General features: G+C 47.3%; 1 protein-coding gene and 1 long non-coding RNA gene across 2 annotated transcripts; one reads left to right on the plus strand and one right to left on the minus strand.

Moving 5' to 3' along the window:
• Positions 1–308: 308 nt before the first annotated feature.
• On the minus strand, positions 309–10,745 carry PRDM7 (PR/SET domain 7). Its single transcript, XM_026447379.1, is given in 10 exon segments — positions 309–557; positions 834–869; positions 2,603–2,693; positions 2,695–2,796; positions 3,771–3,838; positions 4,239–4,504; positions 4,710–4,811; positions 5,916–6,072; positions 9,143–9,192; positions 10,697–10,745. Coding segments are annotated over 10 exon segments (1,170 nt in total).
• Positions 10,746–11,313: 568 nt separating this feature from the next.
• Positions 11,314–12,756, plus strand: LOC116418511. Its single transcript, XR_004228572.1, has 3 exons — positions 11,314–11,776; positions 12,507–12,558; positions 12,654–12,756. It is a non-coding gene; the product is annotated as an uncharacterized LOC116418511 (long non-coding RNA).
• The last annotated feature ends 11,582 nt before the right edge of the window (positions 12,757–24,338 follow it).

A 24,338-nucleotide genomic window follows, 5' to 3' on the forward strand; every position in this document is an offset into this window, starting at 1 on the left:
GGTTTGACTTAATGCTAAAGCCCCGCCCACACCCCCTGAAGATGTACGGCTTCCCCCCGTGTGTGTCCTTTGGTGTGTAATAACATCTGACGTATCACTGAAACCTTGCCCACACTCTCCATATTTGACTTTTGCAATTCTTTAGATTCCTACCCCCAGAAGTAATTTGCCTGTGTTCCCTGGATTCGCTTTCTGGCCTGTTCTGGACTCTTCTTCCATCATTCTTTCTCCCACTCTAGAGCTCCCCATTGGTCCTTTGGGTGGGCTAGAAAAAACCCTTGGAATCTCCCTCTGCCATGTCCTTTTATTCAAGAGTTTGGACCTTTCTTTGATCTCTTGACCTTTGGTTTTGTCATTACAGCTGGATAGATCAGAATATTGCTGCTCCTGATTCTGATCCCCTGGGCAGCGGTTCTCTGGTTGGAGGAGTTTTCTTGCAGATGGTCCTGGGAAGTTCTGAGAGGAGTGATTGCGTTCCACATGTTGACTGAGAAATTTCTGACTTGAAAAGGTCAGACACTGGCCAGGCGTGGTGGCTCAAGCCTGTAATCCCAGCACTTCGGGAGGCCGAGACGGGCGGATCATGAGGTCAGGAGATCGAGACCATCCTGGCTAATAGGGTGAAACCCCGTCTCTACTAAAAACTACAAAAAAACTAGCCAGGCGAGGTGGCGGGCGCCTGTAGTCCCAGCTACTCAGGAGGCTGAGGCAGGAGAATGGTGTGAACCCGGGAGGCGGAGCTTGCAGTGAGCTGAGATCCGGCCACAGCACTCCAGCCCGGGCGACAGAGCCAGACTCCGTCTCAAAAAAAAAAAAAAAAGAAAAGGTCAGACAGCATGAGGGACATGGATAGATCTCTGGCTTTGGTTCTGAAAGAGGAAGTTTTTGGTCAGGGTAGACGTTTTGTTCAGGCGTTACCACATACAAAGGTATGAAGATAAAATGAAAACCAGTCATTCTTCATATGTTAACAATGCAAACTCTCTCCTACCAAGTGCTGGATGGACCTTTACAGTTCATTTTTCCATTCAACTTTTATTCACTACATCTTAAAAAATTCAGAAATCCCACGTCTTGGGCCTTTTCTACACATCAGCCAGACGAGGTGAAACCTCAAGCAGCACCAGGGGCAGCGTCATTCCTTACATAGATGGACCTGCAGTGACCTTCCCCCACAAGTCCTATAGTCTTCCCCGATCACCCTCTGCTACATCCTCCCTCCTGGTCCCTGGGCACTTTTGCTGACACGAGGTCTTCAGCTATTTTATTCTATTGAGAAATAGCACTCTTGGTGACTTAGGTGAGATTGTCCTTAGTGACTTCCTAAGAGGGGAAAAGGATCTATTAGGAGAACTCAGCCTGGAGATCCACAAATGTGGTTAAAGAGATGTGTGAGCAAATCTGAATTTTGGGTCTCCTCATTCAAAAGGACATATTTAATTGAGGACTGTTATGTGCCTGGTTCTCCATCACGAGGTGGGATTCAGGTTGGCCAACACAGAGTGGTCCAGGTCCCACTGACTAAAGGACTCTGGGTCCTGCTGCCCCAACTAGGTGCATGAACTGCTTCTATTTCAGATTCTACAAATCATAAAATGAGAATATGCTCTTTCTCAGGCTGCACGTCAAGTATTCATGTTTGAGTTATTTCATTCAGTCTGAGCCCATTTCAAATACAATAAGAAGTCTTGTTTCAAAATAAATCCCTGCTCAGGCTTACCTCCGTGCTCCCCACCTTCATCCTGTCCACCATTCTCTCTCACCTGGAAACTGGAGCAGCTCTGAGGGGATGACCCACCGCAGCCTGTTTTCCAAAAATGAACCAAAGCTGAACTATTACTGGCCTCAGGACCATTGCACTAGCTGCGCCCTGTGCCTGGAACCCTTGGCCCACAGGCACTTGCACTTCTCAAATGCTGTCTCCTAAGAGAAACCTTCCCTGACAATACCCTGCAACGCTCTACTTTCACCTCACACTGACCCCAGGTCTCACATTGACTCCAGGTCTCATGCTGATCCCCAGTTATTCTTTCTGGATTCATTTTCTTCAAAGCACTAATCACTGTCTGATATTACGCATATGTCTGTATGTCATCATATGGTTCCCTAATTCACATGTCATCTGTTCAAGAGCAGTTTTTCCGATTGTCTGGATCAATCTGTATTTATACTTCCAGCAACATCGTCTGGCACAGAGTAGGAATTCACATGACAGCTAATTGAGATAATGAATGAATGAATAACAGCACATGCATATCATTAATAAACATCACTGAAATGCCAGAAGAAACTACCTTGTTGGGAGAGCTGGTAGGTGTTTGAGAACTTGATTGTTGTCTTTAAGTCTTTCAGTACTATATGCTGTTAAACACTTTGTGCATGAAGTACTTAGAATATAAAATCAGAACAAAGATTTAAAACAATAAAAATTGTTCCAAAGAGGCAAAGGCATATAACATGAATATTTAATTTTGGAAGCCACTGATGTGAAATTTTACTGACTTTAGATGGTATTTTACTCTCCTTAAGAGTTAAACCATGAAAATTCTCTAGGATAATTCTTTCTTTCCTGTCCTTTTAAAAGAATAGTAGTGATGCCTACCTCTCCCGGCCATGAGCTCTTTCTTCCACTTGCTGCCCCACTTGATGCCCAGTTCCTGGCCGTACTCATCCCCATACCAGACCAGCAGTTCACAGCCTGGCCTAATGACTCGGCAGGTTCTATAGAAGATCTGCCTGTGGTACTGGAAGGCCACCAGGTTCTGCTCTTCATCATCCCAGGCACAGTTCACATACCTGGGGTCAAGACAGGCAAAGGGAAAGAAAAGAGGCAGTGAGTTCCCAGTATCTGTCAGATCCGGGTCTGGCCCATCACCTGCTGGTCTAGGCCTCCATGGTCTGTGCTGACCACTCCCCCACCACTCCTCTGGGAACCTTCTGCTCATTCCTAAATCTCTTTCACAATGTCATATGAACTTGCACTTCTGACTACACTGCTCATCCTGCCTAGAATGCTTCCCTGCCGTGCCTAAATAACCATTTTTTCAAAGCCCAACTCCAGACCTACCTCCACCTTGATTGGCCATAAAACACATTGACCTCTAGCTTCTCTAAACTGTAAGTTAATTCTGTTTTATACACAGAACTTGGTGCTGGATCATGTGCTCTGTTTCTAGATTAGCACACATCATTCCAAACTCAGCCCAAGTCCATCTTTCTTGAACAGGCCTTCCTCTAATCACCCTACAGTTCACTCAGGTGCCATTCACCTGACTTCCCCAGATTCCCAGAGAAACTTAGAAGTCTTTTTCTCTTGGCCCAATAACATAGAACAGTAATAGTTGATTTGTTTTTCTATTCTCTGATAGAACGAGAGCCCATTGTGGAAAGGGGCTGGGTCATCCTGCAGCTCGCTTCTGTTCACGTAGTGAACTTCACTTCCTAACCTGGAACATACTAAGTGCTTAATAAATGTGGATTACATATATTAAAGCATGAATTCAGTGTCCCCCGTGAATCTAGGCTTCTCAAGGTTTATCTTGGTGCCTCAATTTTGTCTAACATACATATTTATGTTTTGATATCAATAAATCATAATATCTATATTGTTTTTTATTTCTAAATGTTGACAGTATAAAACAACATTGTATGGAGAAAAATAGAAATAGGGGATGTGAAAATCATTGAAGGAGGCATAATAAGAAGGAAGGAGATCCAGGTTCGTGAGAGATGAAGGTTCTGTCTGAAACTCAGAGAGCTACTGGCCTTACCTCATCCAGTTGGCCCAGGATTTATCTCTTCCATCCACATACTCCTAGCAGTTTCTCCCCTTGGTGATCTGAGTTTCAGAAAAATAAGGTAAAGCTTTTTAGAGGGTAAAAATCAGAAGAATTATTTTACTCCACTGTCATCAATGGCCTTTGGGCCTGCAGCGCTTCAACTGCCAACTGAGACCACATGGCCTGCACCTTAGTCATCATGTACACATCTCAGTTGGTTTGTCTAGTCAGAGCAGAAGCTCCACAAGGGAGGATGCACTGCTTTGTCTTTGTACCACGTTGCTCCCAGGCACCCTCTGATCTCTAAATAGGAGTTCCATGTTCATGCCAAGACCCTTGAGTACAAAGGGCTCACCATGTTATCCATAGCTACATCCTAACATGTCGAAGGTGATGTCTCACCAAAGGCACAGAAGGGATGTGCGAAGACAGAACAGGGAACCAGTAGGCTCTTCTTACCAGCCAGGAGTATCCATTGTTGGCTGCCTCTCCTGTAATTTGGCCCTCATAGGGGCCAAAGTGCAGACCCAGCGGCAGATCAGATGCCTCGTTCCATACTCCAAGCCCAGCCTGAGGGATGCCTGATGGCCCAGTTCTCAGCCCCGGGGGCAGACTGAGGGCTGAACGGTTGGGATGCTGTTTGTTCCCTGCACTGTCCTTTACAAATATAGGGGGCCCATGAGCAGCACAGCTGTCAATGAAGAAGTTCTGACACATCTCACAATCTGGAAGTGAGGGAAGCAGGGATTAGGAAAGCTATAATGCATGCTCCTCGATATAAGAGCTTTGGAAAGAATTCGGTGCTCACATTATTTAGCCCCAATCCTGTACTCTAATTCATTAGAGTGAGGGAATGATTTGTGGGCCAAATGATGAAATTATTGTACCAGGACATAACAGCAAGCTGTGAGAGTGGCCAAAAGGGCCGACAGAGGTAGTCATCATCCTGCGGCTCGCTGACCTCTTTGTACGCATGACCCTTTCTTTCTCTCAGGCTATACATCTTTCCTTCAGTCTCCTTCCTCCTGAGCTCTAGGTTGGAGAAGAGTAGATAGGTAAAATTGGGAGTCTGGAGTGTTCGTCCTTGTTTCATAAGAAAATGTGAAATCTCCTACCATCAAATTAGCATCTACCTTTCTACATACTGTAGTCTCCCCTTTACTGCTTCAGAGAGACTTAGACCCCACACCCACAATGACTGTAGATGCCTATTCAATTTTAGTTTCTGCCTGTTCTCATTATCCCATTAACCTCCCAACCTTTCTACTTACAAAATGGTGCATTCATGCATTTATTCATTTATAAAATATTTCTTGAGGGCACATTTCATCTTAGGCATTGAACAAAGGCCTGGACATACAACACCAAGAAAGTATAATCTCTATAAGAGACCTTCTGTAAACTAGTTGACGTGTGATGGGAGAGGAAATGTAGAAATGCACAAACGAAGATCTATTATCAGAGGTACTTATTGGACGCCTTGCATGTATCAATTCATTTATTTTTAATTTAATGATTTCAAGCAATATATGAGCTGTATATACTTGGTCTCATTTCACAGATTACCATTCAGGAGCTCAGAGAATTTATAAGATTTGCCCAAGGCCCCAGTGCTTCTATGTGGATTATAACTCAAGTGAGTGACCAAAGTTAATGTTCTTACATGCTATTCAATAGTGTATCCAAGGCTGGGCATGGTGGCTCAAGCCTGTAATCCCAGAATTTTGGGAGGCTGAGGTGAGCAGATCACTTGAGGCCAGGAGTTTGAGACCAGCCTGGTCAACATGGTGAAACCCTGTCTCTATTAAAAATACAAAAATCAGCTGGGCATGGTGGTGCATGCCTATAATCCCAGCTATTTGGGTGACTGAGGCATGAAAATTGCTATTTTCATGGAGGCAGAGGTTGCAGTGAACCAAGATCATGCCACTGCACTCCAGCCTGGGTGACAGAGTGAGACTGTCTCAGTGAACAAATAAATAATTTTAACAAAATACTGCATCTAACTTCTGCTCTCACAGTTGAGTCCAGCTTAAGCCCAGGCCTATCCAAAGTCCACCCCATATAGGTAGACTATACTCATCAACCTTTCTAGAGGACATAGAGGGACTAAAGTCCCCCTATACTTTTTCTTACCCAGTTTTAGTCTAGAGTGCTGTCCAGAGGTACTTGCTTCTCCAGGAGGGGACGCTGGTTTCTGAGCCTGCTGTGAGCCACTTGTACTCAGTAAATTTGGCGTTCCTGACAATTCTTTCAAACTAGATTCATTATTGAATGATGTCTTGGGCATTTCCTTTAATGTGAGAATCACATATCAAAAGATAACATGCATTTCTTTAGTTCTTTATGGCTTGCAACATGTTTTCATATGCATGACTCTTGTTAATGTTCAAATCTTGGAAATACCTAGAGTGTCTAAATACTAGAGGGAAAAGAAAGGTCTAAGTGGGTAGTGAATCTGGGACTGTAACCCATGTCTTAAGGCTTTTTCTTTCAACTTTCTCTCAAAATGTTCTATATAAGTTAAAGGGAAGGAGGAAGAATACTTGGGAAGACTAGCTGGAGAATCAACGAGATCTGTGAAAGAAGGGCTTACAGAGAGAAGGACGGAATCTTCCGTAAACTAGTAGACTTTCGATGGAAAGGGAAATGTAGAAAAGCAGAGGGACAAAGCACATCCAGAAAATGAGGTAATAGGGCAGTAAGGTTGGGAACACAACAAAGAGATGATTGGAAAAAATATATCTAGACAACTAAGAAAATCATGTCAAAGTTGCATGTTGCCATATCCTTGAAAGAATATTTGGCTTTGGAATTAGATTAGTTAGTTCCTGTACCAATTCTGCTTGTCTGCTTGAATAAGGGTGTATTGTTAGCTAATTCTGTTTAGTTTCCTGATCCAGAAATTGGCATGCATGCTTGCTTTTTTTTTTTTTTTGGAGTCTTGCTCTGTTGCCTAGGCTGGAATGCAGTGGCATGATTTCAGCTCACTGTAGCCTCCACCTCGCAGATTCAAGAGATTCTCCTACCTCAGCCTCCCGAGAAGCTAGGATTATAGGCACCACCATACTCAGCTAATTTTTGTGTATTTATTAGAGACAGGGTTTCGCTAGGTTGGCCAGGCTGGTCTCGAACTTTTCACCTCAAGTGATCCACCCACCTCAGCATCCCAAAGTGCTGGGATTATAGGCAAGAGCCCCTGCATCCAGCCCATGCTAATTTTTTAATTCTTTTTTTTTTTTTTTTTTGTGAGAGGGAGTCTCACTGTTGCCTAAGCTGGAGTGCAGTGGCATGATCTCAGGTCACTGCAGCCTCCATCTCCCAGGTTCAGGTGATTCTCCTGCTTCAGCCTCCCGAGTAGTTGTGATTACAGGTGCCCACCACCATGCCCAACTGATTTCTGTAGTTTTAGTAGAGATGGGGTTTTGCCATGTTGGCCAGGCTGGTCTCAAACTCCTGACCTCAGGTGATCTGCCCACCTCTGCTTCTCAAAGTGCTGGGATTACAGGTGTGAGCCACTACCCCTGGCGCTAATTCTTAATATTGTAGTGAACATGAAAGATAATAATGTTCACTAAGTGTTTTTTGAGCTACTTAATACAGTATGAATGTGAGATTCATAATTTTCCTCGCCAGGCGCAGTGGTTCACACCTGTAATCCCAGCACTTTGGGAGGCCGAGGAAGGCAGATCACCTGAGGTCAGGAGTTTGAGACCAGTCTGGCCAACCCCGTCTCTACAGAAAATACAAAAAACTAGCTGGGTGTGGTGGCAGGCCCCTGTAATCCCAGCTACTCGGGAGGCTGAGGCAGGAGAACAGCTGGAACTCAGGAGGTGGAGGTTGCAGCGAGCCAAGATCGCACCACTGCACTCCAGCCTGGGTGACAAGAGTGAAACTCTGTCTCAAAAATAAAATAAAACAAAATAAAATAAATAAATAATTTTTCTCACAGACTGGGTGCGGTGGCTCACGTCTGTAATCCCAGCACTTTGGGAGGCCGAGGTGGGAGGATGGCTTGAGCCCAGGAGTTCAAGACCAGCCTGAGCTACATGGCAACACCCTGTCTCTACAAAACACATAAAAAATAGCCGGGCATGGCGGTGCATGCCTGTGGTCCCAGCTACTCAGGCGGCTGAGGCAGGAGGATCACACTAACTTAGGAGATGGAGGCTGCAGTAAGCCAAGATTGAGCCATTGCACTCCAATCTGGGCGAAGGAGCCAGACCCTGTTTCAAACCACCCCCTGCCCCCACAGAAAAATAACAAATGAAAATTATCTCATAGTCCTGATATCATCTCTACAGTTGAAATCTAACTCAAAGATAGTTTCAGCATCTCTTGACCCTGTTACTTATAGTTTAATTCATAAACTTGGAATCAGTCATTCAGAAGACACTCAGGAGGCTGTCAGAGGCTCTGAGCTGGGCTTGGGAGTTCTGAGAAGAATCAGGTATGGACTAGACTCCTGAAGAGCTCACAATGAAGAGGCAGCAGGCAGGCTAAACAAATAATTCCAAACAACATGACAGTTCCCTAACTGGAGTCCAGAGGAAGGAGCTGTTACTCTCTTCTACAGGAATGAGCATTTGAAATCGATTCCAGAAGAATATATTTTTACTTAATAGGGTCTAACCTATATGAAGTCGTAAACCATTTTCTTATTTGTTGTTTCTCAATCTTCAAACCTGAAACTCCTCAGGGCTGGAAGCTGCTTCCTCTGATCAGAATGGGTCCCTTATGCGGGTAGGGACCCTATCTCCTTCTGAGACCATCCACAGTATGAATTGTCTATTTACTTGGAAGCTTCCCTTAATCAGAGTGTTTTAGTGCAAATCTCACTTTACCATAACAGAGAAAAACTGAGGTTGAAAAATCAGTTGGACGAATGATATAAAGACATATGGGTAAGACAGCATAAACTTTAAAAAACTATGAAACTTTTAATGATCTTGTAAGTGCCTTAGAGAAGGAGTTTTGGATTAGACTGCACCAACACTGAATGTGAGCCCAGGGATATAATTGAACATTTTTATACCTCAGTTTTCTCATCTGTAAAATGGCTATAGTTATAGCATCTACTTAATAGGTCCTATATGTAAAGTTGAATAGGTACTATACATAAAGTTTATTCATGTAAAATCCTGAAAATAAAGTCTGAATATACTGAGAAAACAATACCATGGTAGCGATTATTGTTGCTGTTCTTATTAACTCTTAAAATAATGATGACATCAGACACTGTGCTAAAGAGATCAGGAAAGGAAGGCAGTAGTTCCTAGGATAGTCTGTACATTCTCCTTCTCTTACCTGTATTTGCATCTTTGAGGAAGGTTTCTTGTCAATAGGATTTGGGAAATACTTACCTTCTGGTGTTTACTCAGTTCCACTCTGAAGGCCATCCAAGGAGGTTTGACTAAAAGGTGATGAGAAATCAGTGGTTTGCTTGGTAAATATTTCCAAACTCTAGAGATTCTCTTTTTTTTTTTTTTTTTTTTTTTTGATACGGAGTCTCCCTCTGTTGCCCAGGCTGGAGTGCAGTGGCACAATCTCCAGTCACTGCAACCTCCGCCCCCTGGACTCAAGCAATTCTCCTGCCTCAGCCTTGTGAGTTGTTGGGAACTACGGGTGCGCACCACCACACCTGGCTAATTTTTGTATTTTTAGTAGAGACAGAGTTTCTCCAGGTTGGCGATGCTGGTCTCGAACTCCTGACCTCAGGTGATCCACCTGCCTCGGACTCCCAAAGTGCTGAGATTACAGGTGTGAGCCACCATGCTCGGTCTAACTCTGGAGTTTTTCATTAGAGACAGAGAATTCTGGATCAGAGAGTGATGATTCCAAGTATTATCCAAGGGCGATTTGGAAATGTTTTCTGAAGTGTCATCAAGGCCTATGCTTCTATTAGGGGCATTGTTAATTTTCTTAAGATTTAAAAAATAGATAAAACTTCATCTTTGTTTCATCATATCTATTAAGATATACCTAATAAGGTATCTATTACATTAATTTTTAAAATGTAAATTGATCTTTCATGACAAACACACTGAACAAACTAGGAATAGAAGGAAATCACCTCAACATAAAAAGGTCGTGTAAGACAAGCCCTTTTTTTTTTTTTTCTGAGATGGAGTCTCGCTCTGTCGCCCAGGCTGGAGTGCGGTGGCCCAGTCTCGTCTCACTGCAAGCTCCGCCTCCCGGGTTCACTCCCTTCTCCTGCCTCAGCCTCCCGAGTAGCTGGGACTACAGGCACCCGCCACCATGCCTGGCTAATTTTTTGTATGTTTAGTAGAGACGGGGTTTCACTGTGTTAGCCAGGATGGTCTTGATCTCCTGACCTTGTGATCCGCTCACCTCGGCCTCCCAAAGTGTTGGGATTACAGGCATGAGCCACTGCGCCCAGCCGAAAAGCCCGTTTTTAACATCACAGTCGATGATGAAAAACTGAAAGCCTTTCTTCTAAGATTATAAACAAGGTAAGGATTTTCAGTCTTGCTACTGCTATTCAACATAGTCCTGGAAGTTGTAGCCTGAATAATTAGGCCAGTAAAATAAATAAAAGGCATCCAAATTGAAAGGAAGAAGGAAAATTATCTCTGTTTGCAGATGACATGATCTTACATGCAGAAAACTATTAAGATTCATTAGCTGGGCATGCTGGCAGGAGCCTGTAGTCCCAGCTACTCAGGAGACTGAGGCAGGAGAATCACTTGAATCTGGGAGGCAGAGGTTGCAGTGAGCCGAGATCATGCCACTGCACTCCAGCCTGGGTGACAATTAGGACACTTGCTCATTGTTGGCAGGTAGCATAGTCTGTTTTCTGCTTCTTTCCTAGAATGCAACAGAGTGAGTAATTTATGTTTTCTTATGTTCTCTGCATTCCCTGACCCTCACTTTTTGTGTAAAGTTTTATGTATTACCTGATGAATAGAACAAAACTTGTTTATGCCCATTAAACAGGTAATTCATGTTTTCAAAAGATAAGCATTATCTTTCCTTTATCACTTCTAATAATTCAACTCTGTAGTCCTGATCAGTGTGGCTTACAAACTGGAAGACAAAAGACATTTTAAAAAACCTAATAGCTAAGTTAGTTTTTGAAGCTATTAATATTGCTAAAATTAATGCTATAGAAAAGAGAAAAAAGCATGCTGAATAGAACTCTGTTCTTAGAGATTTCTCCTGAAAAAGTCACATGTTATTTCTTCTCACCTCCATTGGCAAAAAAAAAAAAAAGCTATATGGTCATGCAAAAATTTAAGCAGGTGGGTTGGAATAGTCAGAATGCATTCATAAAAACTGAACTGAAAATATTTGGAGAACAGCACCAATGACTATCATGAATGCCAACATGCATCCCTGACAATCCCGTGCTGTTACTCTCCAGAGTTTTTATGTCTTGCAAAGTATTAGGACTTCCTATCTGAAGCCATATCACTCAGAGGGACTGCAAAATACATAATGACATCTCCTTTAGGATGTCCTTAGAGAATTCAAGGAAAAGAAGTTAAATAATGTAAAAAGGGCTTTTGGGTACAGCTATTTAGCAGTAGGGGCTAAGAGTAGAGATAGATTGTAAAGATAATAGTAGGGTTAGGGTTAGGATTAGGGTCTGGGTCAGAGTCAGGGCCGGAAGTATGGTTAGAGGTGGGGTCATGGTCAGGGTCAAGATCAGAGTCAAGGTCAAAGTCAGGGTCAGAATTAGGGACCAGGGTAGGGATCAGGGTTTAGGGTCAGGGCCAAAGTCTAGAGACAGGATTGTGGTTAGGATGAGAACCAGAGCTTTGTTCTCCTCAGGACCCACCCGAGAAGAGGCCATGGCTTGGAGCACCTGGTACAGGATTGTGGTTAGGGTTAGAACCAGAGCTTTGTTCTCCTCAGGACCCACCCGAGGAGAAGCCATGGCTTGGAGCACCTGGTAGTGTGTCCACAGTGAAGACCAGAGCTTCGTTGTCCTCAAGACTGACCTGGGGGGACGTGGCTGCGGGCCAGTGAGGAAGGTGAGGCAAAAGCTTCCTGTCTGCTCTCCGGGTGCTAAAGGGAGCTCTGCCATGGGATTTACTTCACATGTTATATCCTGCAAGTCTTGTTTTACAAAAGCATCCCTTCCTCGAGGCTTTGGTTGCTCATCATCACAGCGTGTCATAACACATGGTAAGTTTGGGTTTGCTTCAGCGGGGAGATCTTGGTACAGAGAAAGGAGAAATGCTTAGAGCCACTGTCAGGACAGTGGGATGAAAGCTGGAGATGGGCAGAGGCTGGAGGAAACATGTGCACCCCCTGTAAACGCTTTTATTCATGTTTTCATTGCTCATTTTTCTTACAGTGTTAAATTAGTAAAAATAGTTTTGAAAAATTGAAAAGTAGGCATATTAAAACTTGCAACATTATTTAAGTTTAAATATATTATTTGTACGTCATCAACATTTTTTATTTTGTTGAGAAAGTCTAAGGTTAATTAGCAGCGTATTTTTAATAGTAGATAGAATAATGTCTGTTTTATAAACATTGACATCCTACATTACGTGTGTGAACCCTGAAAATCTGAGACAGGTCTCAGATATTTTAGAAAGTTTATCTTGCCAAGTTTGAGGATGTGGCCATGATGCCTCCGCAGGAGGTCCCGGCAACACGGGCCCAAGGTGGTCGGGGCCCAGCTTGGTTTTACACACTTCAGGGAGACATGAGACATCAATCAATGTGTGAAAGATGTACCTTGGTTCACTCCAGAAAGGTGAGACAACTTGAAGAGAAGGCCAGACCGGGAGCTTCCAGGTCATAGGTACATAAAAGACAAATGGTTTCATTCTTTTGAGTTGCTGGTTACCCTCTCCCGATGCGGCACTCAGATAGATACGCATTTCTCTCGGTGAGCAGACGGGTGACTCTCAGAGGAAGTCCTGTGTTGGAGACAAGCATTCTGACCTGTAGCTGATTGCAGGAGCTTTCAGGAAAGCATCAGTGGGAAATAATATCTAAATGACAAAAGGTATGAAATGGCTGTGATGAAAGATCTGATGAGAGTTCATTAAACCACAACTGACAAAGATATCTGATTTTTTTTTCTGTGGCATACAACATTTAAAATAATAACTGGAATTATGACTCATAACTCTATACCAGCACATAGCATGAATAAGGAGGACGTTGACAAATTTCCAGGAATTTTATATAATTCTGAAAACATAACATTTTACCCATACAAATATAACACAGGGAAGGTTAGGTATCTCTTTTTATTTGTATATTTTGTATGGTTTTACTTATAAAATATTACATCCTATTTTCTTGCAAAACATGCCCTACTTTTCTTACATATTTTGCATAGAGTTGTCTCTAGTTATTCTATTATTTCTAGTAGTGTTTTTTTTTTTTTTGAGACAGAGTCTCGCTCTGTCCCCCAGGCTGGAGTGTGGTGGCGTGATCTCGGCTCACTGAAAGCTCCACCTCCCGGGTTCACGCCATTCTCCTGCCTAAGTCTCCTGAGTAGCTGGGACTATAGGCGCCTGCCACCGTGCCCAGCTAATTTTTTGTATTTTTAGTGGAGACATGGTTTCACTGTGTTAGCCAGGATGGTCTTGATCTCCTGACCTCATGATCCACCCATCTTGGTCTCCCAAAGTGCTGGGATTGTAAGCATGAGCCACTGCGCCTGGCCTGTTTCTAGTAGTTTTATTTACATATATTGATTATAATTTTAATACTTTTATTTTCCAGAGAAAACTAGGACATAGACAGTTTTAAACTGTCATATGTTAGCATTCTGCAGTAGATTAGAAAATGTATGAGTATACCATCTCCCAACATCGGGATGTGTTTTCCCATAGTAATATGTTTCTCATAGTACACAGTACGGTGTGGTAGTTTCTCATAGTACATAGTATAGTGTGGTAGGCAAAAACATGTTTATTAACAGGCCAAAATATCTGGTTTCTCTGTAAAAATAAGAAGCCAAAAGTACATAAACTTGAATTACTTATGTCCAGTAATTAATGTTTTAGTATTGTATCTTATTTATAAATGACCTAGATATTTAATGGAAATATTTTACTTCGCTTAACTTTAAGGTTAAAAATTACCAAAAATATTTTGGAAACTACTATTAGGCAGATTTACTGTAAAAAACTTATTATTGAAATGATGTTTTTCACTTTTCACAAGATGGCAGCAAAAGCGAAGAAGGAAGCTCCTGCCCCTCCTAAAGCCAAAGCCGAAGCAAAGGCTTTAAAGGCCAAGAAGGCAGTGTTGAAATGTGTCCACAGCCCCCTAAAAAAAGAAGATCTGCACCTCACCCACCTTCCAGCGTCCCAAGACACTGCGACTCCAGTCCAGATATCCTGGGACGAGCACCCCCCGGAGAAACAAGCTTGACCACCATGCTATCATCAAGTTTCCACTGACCACTGAGTCAGCCGTGAAGAAGATAGAAGACAACAACACGCTTGTGTTCACTGTCGATGTTAAAGCCAACAAGCACCAGATCAAACAGACTGTGAAGAAGCTCTGGGACGTGGATGTGGCCATGGTCAACATCCTGATTCGGCTTGATGGAGAGAAGAAGGCATATGTTCGACTGGCTCCTGATTACGATGCTTTGGATGTTGCCAACAAACTTGGGATCATCTAAACTGAGTACCGCTGGCTGATTCTAAATATATGTATATCTTTTCACCATAAAAAAAGGAAATAATGTTTTTCATAAACATGATGACTTAAAATCTTAAAGCTTATAGATTTGATTGTAATTATCTAGTAAGTATAATATTAGCTTCTTGTAAGCACTCAAGCAGAATAAAAACTTGTTGCCCTGGCACAGTGGCTCACACCTTTAATCCCAGAACTTTGGGAGGCCGAGGTGGGCGGATCATGAGGTCAGGAGCTCAAGATCATCCTGGCTAACACTGTGGAACCCTGTCTCTACTAAAAATACAAAAAAATTTAGCTGGTGTGGTGGCAGGTGTCTGTAGTCCCAGTTACTGGGGAGGCTGAGACATGATAATGGCCTGAACCCGGGAGGCGGAGCTTGCAGTGAGCGAGATCGCACTACTGTACTCCAGGCTGGGCAACAGAGCAAGACTCCATCTCAAAAAAAAAAAACCACAAGAAATCTCCCTTTATTCATAAAATGGAGGGTCCTGCCGGGAGCGCCACGGGCAGGCCTGGCCCCCAGCCCCGGGAGGCGCAGGAGCTCCGGGGTCCTCCTGCCTCAGAGCCTCCGATGCGGGAGCCCAAGGAAGGCCCTGGCAGGGGCTCGGGGTGCGGGGCGCCCACAGTGCTCGGAGCTGCCAGGCCTGGGCGCAGGGACGCGGACCCCTACGTCTCCGGCCCGCCCTGGACCTTCCTCTCCCGGGTGCCAGCAGCCGAGCACTTCTAGCCGCTGACTGCAGCGTCTCACCCGCCGCTCAGCAGCCTCAGCGCACACAGCCCCGCCGCGCGCCACAGCGCCACCTGGCGTATGATCAGCGCGGGGCTGGCCAGGGACCCCACTTAACCCGACGTAGGGCGCGGGGCGGGGCTTGCCGGACGGCCACCACTCCTATTGGTCAGCGCGAACGGCAACGTCCTCTGCGATAGGCTGTAGATGAAAAGGGCGGGCATCCACTGCTCTGGGACGGGCGGGAGGGCGGTGCAGAGGGAGATGGGCGGGAGGGGTGGGGCCGACATGCCGAAGGAGGCGGGCAAGGTGAGAAGCGTACTCACGGGTAAAGGGGGCGCGGCCGGCTTGCCGAAAGGGGCGGGGTGCGGCCAGCAGCAGGATGTGGACAGTTGATAGGAGGGGGAAGTGGGCAGGGGAGAAGTGGGGCGTGGCGAGAGGCGTGTCTATGCAGATGACGTGGGGCCTGGTGAAGGGCGGGGCTGCGCAGGTGAAAAGAGGGGCTCCTGGAAGGGCGTGCTATGTTGCGCGGGGCTGTGCAAGTGATGGGGGGAGCTTAGTGAGGGGTGGCTCTTTGCAGGTGAGGAGTGTAGCCTAGTAGGCGGGGATGCAGGTGAGCTGGGCCTTGGGGATGGGGCTTGCAGGCGATGGGGTGGAGCCAGTGGGGCGGGGCTGCTGGCAAGCTGAGCCTTGGGGGCGGGACTTGCATGCGAGAGGCGGGGCATTGTGGGGGCAGGGCTGGCAAAACAGGGTGGGGCTTGGTGATGGACCGGGCTGTTGGAGTGAGGGTAGTGGCCTTCTCGGGGGCTGCCAGAAGCTGGGCCAGGTGTACCTTGGTAATCCTCTCTGGCCTTGGTCATGTGGCTCAGGCTGTGCCCAGCAGGGAGGCCGGCCCGATCGAGCTGCCGTCTCTACCCTGAGAGCTAGGGCTCCTTTCCCCAGCGCGGGTTAAAGCACCCTGTGTCCACCTGTGCAGTGGCTGGTCCCAGTGTGCCCTGGAGGGCAGAAACCCTGGGTCCTGCCGCTGGTCCGGGGCGTCTGCTTCCCCTTTCTGCAGTTCCTGGGAGGGTCTGTGTGTCCAGGGCGCTCTGATCCCTGCCTCAGGACCACGGGTGAGGGGTCAAGATCGCCCACTTTGGAGCTGGCCCGGATCTTGGTTCTGTGGATCCTCGCTGTGTGGCTCTGGAGCAGTTCTGTCCTCAGGAGAGGGATCCTCACAGCTGCCTCTTGGGCCCTGAGGAGAATTAATAGGACGACCCCCGGGTAGCTGCTCGTGGCCCTGTGCAGAGCCAGTCCTGTGTTTCCACCAGTTCCTTCCCTCTGTGCTCCCCCACACTGTCATATCGCCAGCCTTTATTTCCTTTTCCTTGGACCCAGGCAGCGAATGCCCCGCTGGCCTTGGCAGCCCCTTCTCTGATCTGTCCTCAAATCACTTCCTGACGGACAGCCCTGACCAGCCATTGGCGTGACCAAAACCCCACAAAGTAGAACCCAACTTTCCTATTAAGCTGTGCAGAGCTGTTCCAGCCCCACTTCCCACAGGCTGGCCTCATTCGCCGTGGGATCCGTGGTTCTCACCTGGGGCTGGGGGTGCCCCTGGCATCCGGTGGGGAGTGTCAGGGATGTCCCTCCAGGCCCAGTACAGTCCCCCAGCCGGTGGCCAGCAGACAGCAGCACCCAGCCTGATGTCCCTGTGGCTTCCGGTTCCCCGAGGCCAGCTGTGCTTTGCTGCCTCTTCATCCTCTCAGACGGGTGCCCTCTCTCCACCTTCGCTGGTTAGCAGTGTTCCATCCATTAGAGCTCAAAGCACTGCCTCCCGGCAGCGCAGCCCCTTCTCCTGGCTTGCCATCTGCCTGTGCCCCGCCGTCTGCGCCATGTCTTTGCCGGCCCATCAGAGCGAGGCTCCCAGGGACGGAGTGGTTCCTGTTTGTGTCTCTGTCCCACCTTCTCTGGACCTAGCACTGTGCCCTTTGTCGACAGAGGTTTTGGGTTGATTGTCAGCAAAGCAGACAATCTATATGGCTCTAAATGGCTGTGAACATGCTTGATTGGGTTATTTTAAAAATAATGGGATATGTAAACATTTGAGTGTGACACAGGTGGATTTTTGGGCGAATGGTCTTGTTCTTCAGGGAATAACCACAGGCCCATCCAGAAGGACCATTTCTGGATGATTTATGGAACGCTGTTCTACCTGGTTAATTTTGAACATCATCTCAGCCTGAGAGGTAGCTCAGCATGTGACGAAGATCACTGGTTTGAATCCTAATCTGCTCCTTAGGAGCTGCACCTTCCATGCCTCCGTTTCTTCCTTGGTTAGGTAGGAAAGGTATGAGCTGCCTCAGAGTTGTGAGTGAGGCCTGCATCGAGTGACCGCATTAAAGTGCCAAGAACTGCACCCGGAGGGTTGATATTTAAAGACCTTTAAACATTCCGATGCTGCATTTTAGTACCCGGGTAAAACAGCAAAGTTATTACAGATGCAGATGCAGCCCCTCGGTGAGGTGGGGGGGCTGATGGCAGGAGGTGGATCACCGACCCTGTAACGAGGGCGTGGTCTGTTCGAGGCTGAACGAAGTGTACGTCATTGCATGTACCACGGAGGTCCCTCTCGTGAAGTCCTGGAAGGGTCCATGTGGCTGAGCCGTGCGGTCTGTCCGTGACGTCTGGCAGGAGCAGAGCTTTCAGGTGCAGCCTTACTCTTGTGTGCACGGCCCCCAATGGTGTCAGAAGTCTGAGGCTTAAAGCAGGCTTGGGGTTTCCTTACACCTCCTGGACATCTAATTTGCCTGGCAAACATGTTTTTCTTGGGTGTAAAGGTGAAGGAGTGGGTGACTGTGGTGAAAGTGTACTAATCACTGCACTTCTGGGTCAGTGGTGCTTGGTTGAAGACACTGTCTGCTCTGGGTGGACATCTCGGGTGGTGAGAACCAGTGGCTGGATGTCATGGGGTTGCCAAGAAGATGCCAGCTTTTTCCTTTTTCCTCAGTAACAACAGCCTACTTTGGCCTCCTCTGGTCAGGGGCCGTGCCCTTGAGCTGGGCAGCTCCGGGTCCTCGCACTCAGGGGCTCAGGGCGGGTGCTGGGTGCAGAGAGAAGGAGAAGGGCGGCGGTTTGAGCCCAACTGCAATGGCTTCATCTTCTACCTCTTGTCCCTAAGTACATTTGCAAAGTTTTCCAGATGAAAACTCAGAAGGGAATTTTAATGACTGGAATCTGTGAATTCCACGGAAGCCAAGTCTGTCCACCTGTTTCACCCACCTCACTTCTCCCCATTGGGGTGGATTTTGGCAGCGTTCATAGGGGCAGGGACACAAGGGGTGGTGGCCAACCCTCAGCCCTGCATCCCTCCCCTCCTCCCCTCAGCGCCAGAGCATTTCGGTGTCATCCCCTTCCCTGCAGGCGTCCTCATGAAAACCAAGTGCGGCTGGAAGGAGACGCCTGCGCCCACTCCCGTGACCTTCCCGGCCAGCCCAGCTGCAGCGGCCCCTCGGCAGACATCTGTCTGGTGCTGCCTCCATGCCCCTCCTGTCACCTGACACTGCTGCTCCTGAATCTTCATGCGTGTGCTCCGTGCAGCCACCTCACGGGCTCCCTGGGAACGGAGACAGTGTCTCACGCCGGTCAGAATGCTCTTCTCTGTCCACTGAATAGTCCAACACGGAATCATTCCTCTGTGATTATTGATGCTTTGTTATGTAGAACTGGAATGAAGAAAAAGTGAATTTAGACATTACAGCCATCAGGTTGAAGCCAGGTAATTGCATTAGGGAATTAAATGAGAGCATTTGAGCTTGTCAAATTCTAATTCCACATCTTCATATCCCCATCACCCCATAGCCAGTGTCTAACACAGCTCTTGGTCAGCAATTTCTTGATAAATGCTTATTGGATTGAACTGGACGGAGATTAACATTCCCACCCAGAGTTAGAAGCCAGTTCCTGAGCAAATTGCATTGAGAACGTGAGTTTGACGTCACTGTGGTAAGGGGTATCCTACATGTCATAATTCCTAGTCAATATCGGGTATTTAGTCAAATAGACTCAAGTATAGAGAGGCATTGGCCCATCTGGCGAAAGGGCAAGGCACGGTGCTTTAGGTCCAGGTCCCCAATATCAACTATGAAAATAAAATGTTGTCAACTCCAATTACAGCCCTGTCCTCAACTGGTCACTGTTTATACTAACAATTATAAATAGCTTGAACTTGCTGTCCTGAGAGACAACACACCCTCCATTCTCTCTGCAGTGCAGCTGCCTTGGTGGATGGAACATGCCCCTCCTCCCTCCCTCCCCCCTCCTCCCTCCCTCCCCCTCGTTCTTCCTGTCTTCTCTCACCTTTCTCCCCCCACCTTCTCTCCTGGGTGAGGCGCAGAAGAGAAGAGAACTCCGGAATCTTCTGCTTCATCCAAGCAGCTTGGGGGCAGCATCAACAACTGCAATTTGGCTGCCCCAGCAGGTGCCTCAGGGCAGCCTTTCTAATGGGAATCCTGGAATCCTGTCTTTCCTTAATGTGTCCTAAAGGCTGGAGGACATGAAGTGAAACAATGCTCCATGCTCAGTCCTGTGATTTTGTGTATTTATTGGACTTACTTTGAAATTAAACTAAATGATACCCAAGGTAGAACATGAAAAAAAAAAGAAAAAACAGGCTATGGTGTTTGAAAAACAAACAAAACCATTTGGTTTGTTGGTTTGTTCTTAGACCTTCACAGGCTCCTAGGTCACACATTTCAGTTTCTCAGCGAGTGACATTCTCTGTGGAAGCCATGTCAGCCTTTTGTTTGATGATGTCAGCCACAGCAGAAAGAAGCACTCCGTAGGCCCTGTGCTCAGCACCTTGGCGTGAGCTCCTGCCATCTTCTGTTCATGCTCATCACAGCTCTGTGCAGTGGGCGTCCTCCTGATCCCTGTGGGAGGATGGAGGATGGAGGCAGAAGGGTGATGGCAGGACCACATGAGGGGTCTCTCCGGAGGTAGGGAGGGGAGCCGGCCCAGGACCTCAGTGCCCATTACGTCGTCCTTCCTCCTCCTCCTCTGCCTCTCTGTGACTGTTTGACTCAGGCTGCAGGGACAGACGTGAGTATGTGCAGAGTGTGTGTGCACCCCTGGGGGTGTGTGCTCATATTGGCAGGGAGGGGTGTGAGCATGTACAGAGCGTGTGTGCACACCTCGGGGTTGTGGGTTGGTGTTGGCACAAACAGACGTGAGTGTGTACAGAGCGTGTGTGCACACCTGGGGGTGTGTGCTTATGTTGTTTTGTAAGCGGCAAATAAGTGGCCTGTTGCGTCGGGCAGCCGTGCGCCCGTGCTGAGTCCGTCAGTGGCCCTCGGGTTGGGGTCTCCATCTCCCCAGACAGCACTCGAGTGTCTTGAGGTTTCAGATTCTTCCTCTCCGGGTACTTGGGCCTCCTCAGGACCAAACATCAGAACCAGCCAACTGCAAACTCCAAGAACGTTCAAATGCATCTTCAGTAGAAAAAACAGAAGCAATTGGAATAATTTTCCAACACGATCCCGTGGTTAAGCCGTTAGATACTCCAGCCAACAGATTGAGTCACTTTAAAATTCACACCAATTAAAATGGTTGTGAGAGTTGCAGAGCTTTACCGCTAAACCTTGAAATCATTGAAGCATTCTGCTCCACTTGCTTACAAACTAGGGTTGGGGATAACTTTCAGTCCAAAGTAGTAACCTTCTAAATCCAGCTTAGATGTGAGGCTCCCACTGACACAGGAAGAGACAGTGGCCCTTGATTATTGTCCTGTGTTCAGATACTTTGTCATTTTTTTTTGTATCCTGATCATCACTTCTGCTTTTCCAATTCAAACTAAAGGGAGTTTAGTTCTGTTTTGGAGAAGCTGTGGTTAGTGGTTTCTTTTCATGGCTTGCTTAATCTCTTATGTCTGGCGCTTACATTTACCCAAATAGATTTTTCTTTAGTACGGCGGTGCCATAGCCCAGGGCTTCTACCTCCATATCTGCTCCCCAGGAGGCCCCCTAGAAATGGGTGCTGGAGATCCAGCCCCTCTCCGTGTGCTGTTTTCTTTGAGTCCAAGGTAGGTTTGGCTCAGAGAAGAAAACAGGCCTCCGGGTTAGGTGCCTCTGACTGCTTGCTTGTGAAATGTTTAATGATAAGGCGCCTTCCAAACTAATTTTACACATTGATAGTTGTAGCGTGAAGTATCACTGCAGTCATAAGAACAAGAAACACTCCCATCAAGTAGATAGGCAGGAAAAAGCCATAAAAGTTAATAAAGCGCAAATAAAATGGTGTTGTAAGAATGCACAGTGGAAAATACTCTCAGTCCAGCCAGATCGGCTGTGGCATCCTCCTGTAAATACATTTAGCCATGTGTGGCCCTGATCGCAATCACTACTGTGAATTGCGCTCCAGAATGTTCTTGGGGGCCGATGCCTGGACTGTGCCAGCAGATGAGTCTGATTTGACGTCACGGTGGTGATGTGCTTAACATGGCCAGCTGAACTGAGGGGTGGCCACCCGTGCACTCGCCACGTGCAGCCGTTATTCTTGTGATGGAGTTGCACGGGGCGTGGCTTGTCCACCTGGGCTACTTAAAGTACCGGGAACCCAACCGCGGGTGGGTGCCTCCCGACATGGGAGTGGTCTTTTTTTATCCAGTGCCCTCTGGCGCTGCAGACTCTGAGCCCACTGGGGGGCACCGGAGTGCTCTGCTGGGCCATGGAGGTCGCCGAGCAGGTGGTCTCTCATTGCTTGTGGAGTGGTCCATGGCCTGTGAGTTTATTCCCCGGGTCTGTGTGGGTGAGGTTAACCAGTTCACAGCTGGGCACTTACCCCTTACACAGGTGACACTAGTTAAAGTGGAATCTATATTAGTTCACACCGGAGTGTGTGAGGAGCTGGGAGGGTGGGGAGGTTTGGCCCTAGCGTTAGAGTCTGGGCTCCTGACATTCTGCGTCTTCGTGTTGGGGAGCCACCAGGGCCGCTGTGGGTCCTGAAGACAGTAGGTGCCGTATGGACCAGGGGGATGCAGAAACCTCTAGAGGCTGTGGGGGACAAGGAGACAGTCGCTTCCCCAGAGCTAGCCCTGCCGACACCTCGACGTTAGTTGGTGAGACCTATTTTGGACTCCAGCTTCCAGAAACGTGAGAAAATAAGTCAGTGTTTAGGGCGCTAAATTTGGGGTGATTTAGTGGAGAAATAGAAAAGTAGCCCACAAAGGTGCACGCATTAAAATGTGCTCTGTCCAGGTGTTCACAGTGGCGTGAGGGGGGTGGCATCAGGGTTCTGGGAACTGTGCAGTTTTACTGAAGGAAGGGGGCTCGCCACACCTTTCCTCATGTAACTGAAGGTATGTATGTCTGCCACACCACCCGGGAGACAGGGACTGGAATTCTGACTTTATTTCTTATGGGAACCAAGCCACAGTCAGAACACGGTGAGGGCTGAAAGGAGCTTCCTACAGCCTGAACTGGGAAGAGGAATCGCAAGTAGCTTGTTTTTTTCTACACAGACCTGTCCTTTCAGGTTTTGTTAAGTTCTGGAAAAAGGGAGAAGCCAGGAACACCTCAGTGAGGGACAGTGTTTCTGGAGGTGGTGCGGCTTCAGCCTTAATGTGGCCGTGTGGTTGGGAGGCTCAGAAACTGCCCTCCAAGGGCACTCATCTGTTCCTTATTGCACTAATACCTCGTTTACAGAAATCCACAGAAATGACAGTGCGGGAGGCTTCTGGTCTGGATGGGTTTGTGTGGGCCGAGGTCATGGGGTGTTGTCCCAAGTGCTTATCCTGATCTGGCAGAGGCTCTGTTCCCAAATAATTATTCCACAGTTTCAGAGCCTATATCTGAGTGATAGTCTTTTAACTTTGTTGCATAAAAGCAAACAAAGTATGTCTTGAGGGTCTAAAAATCCATGTGGTAATCATGGCTGTAAACTCATACATGGGGCTTTGGGATGGAGTGAAAACCACCGTCACCTGGCGTGGACGCTGCGTGGTATTTTTAGCGTGGTGGCCTGCTCATGCCTTGAGCTCCATCTGCAGTGTGAGCAACAGCTGTGTATTTGAGAAATGTGGGCAGGTCAGCTTGCTCCTCCAGGGGCCTGCGGGCATCCGGGTGAGGAGCCTGGGATGAGGCCACGTCAGTGGGAAGGAGCTTGGTTGTGTCAGCCGATGTCTGCCTCTACAGGCCCGCAAGCCATCCAGAACCCAGTTTTCCTTTGGTCATCTAATGCCAGAAAAAAACCTGTTTCTTGGAGATTCTCATAATTTATATTAATGAACCATTTGACCATAAATAAAATGTTATAAATGCATGAGGCTTTACAATTTGGCAGATGTGTAACTTACATGTTATATCAAACTGTTGAAGATACTCGTTTCACTTGAAGGTTTTTAGCATTTTATGTGCAAACCAAATGCCAGTAGCATTTTGAAGGAGTATTTTGGAATTTTAAACACAGTGGGACAGTGTTGGGTCTCTGCGATGCTGGTGAGGTGGACGTGACCTCAAGCTCTTGGAGCTTGCAAGCAGGATTGCTAAATTGTCACACCTGCAGTGCTGGAAGTCAAAGTGGATTTCTATAAATGAGGTATTAGTTCAATAAGGAACAGATGAGTGCCCTTGGAGGGCAGTTTGAGCCTCCCAGACACCCCAGGAGGAAGCGGGTTGGGAGGCAGTTACCCACCAGAACCTGGATGGTGGGCCGTGTTTGCTGGTAGCCCTGCTTGGCAGGCCATTATGTGCAATAAGGAACAGGTTAATGTCCTTGAGAGAGATTTCTCGGCCCCCTTCAGAACTGCAAGTGGAAGATGCCCCAAGGTCGGGGGTGGGAGTTCGGTTATCCACAGGAGCCTGGATGATGGAGCTGGGTTTGCTGGTGGTCCTGCGTGGCAGGTCATTACGTGCAATAAGGAACAGGTGACTGCCCTTGAGGGCGGTTTCTCGGCCTGCTTCGGAACTGCAAGTGGAAGATGCCCCAAAGTGAGAGGTGGGGGGTGGTGGTCCATTATCCAGTGGGTCCGGATTTGCTGGTGGCCGCTGCGTGGCAGGTCACTGCGTGGAGCGATGGGAGGGGAGTGGAGCGGGAATAGAGGATGCAGCCTCCACAGCTACTGCTGGGAGTTGGCTCTGGTAGCAGAGGGGGCATAGAGGGATTCCCATCAGGGACAACACGACTGGGGTCCCACGTGTGGTGGACGCCGAGGT

The sequence above is a fragment of the Piliocolobus tephrosceles genome, chromosome 17 (assembly GCF_002776525.5).
Source record: "Piliocolobus tephrosceles isolate RC106 chromosome 17, ASM277652v3, whole genome shotgun sequence".
In the NCBI taxonomy this organism is placed as follows: domain Eukaryota; kingdom Metazoa; phylum Chordata; class Mammalia; order Primates; family Cercopithecidae; genus Piliocolobus; species Piliocolobus tephrosceles.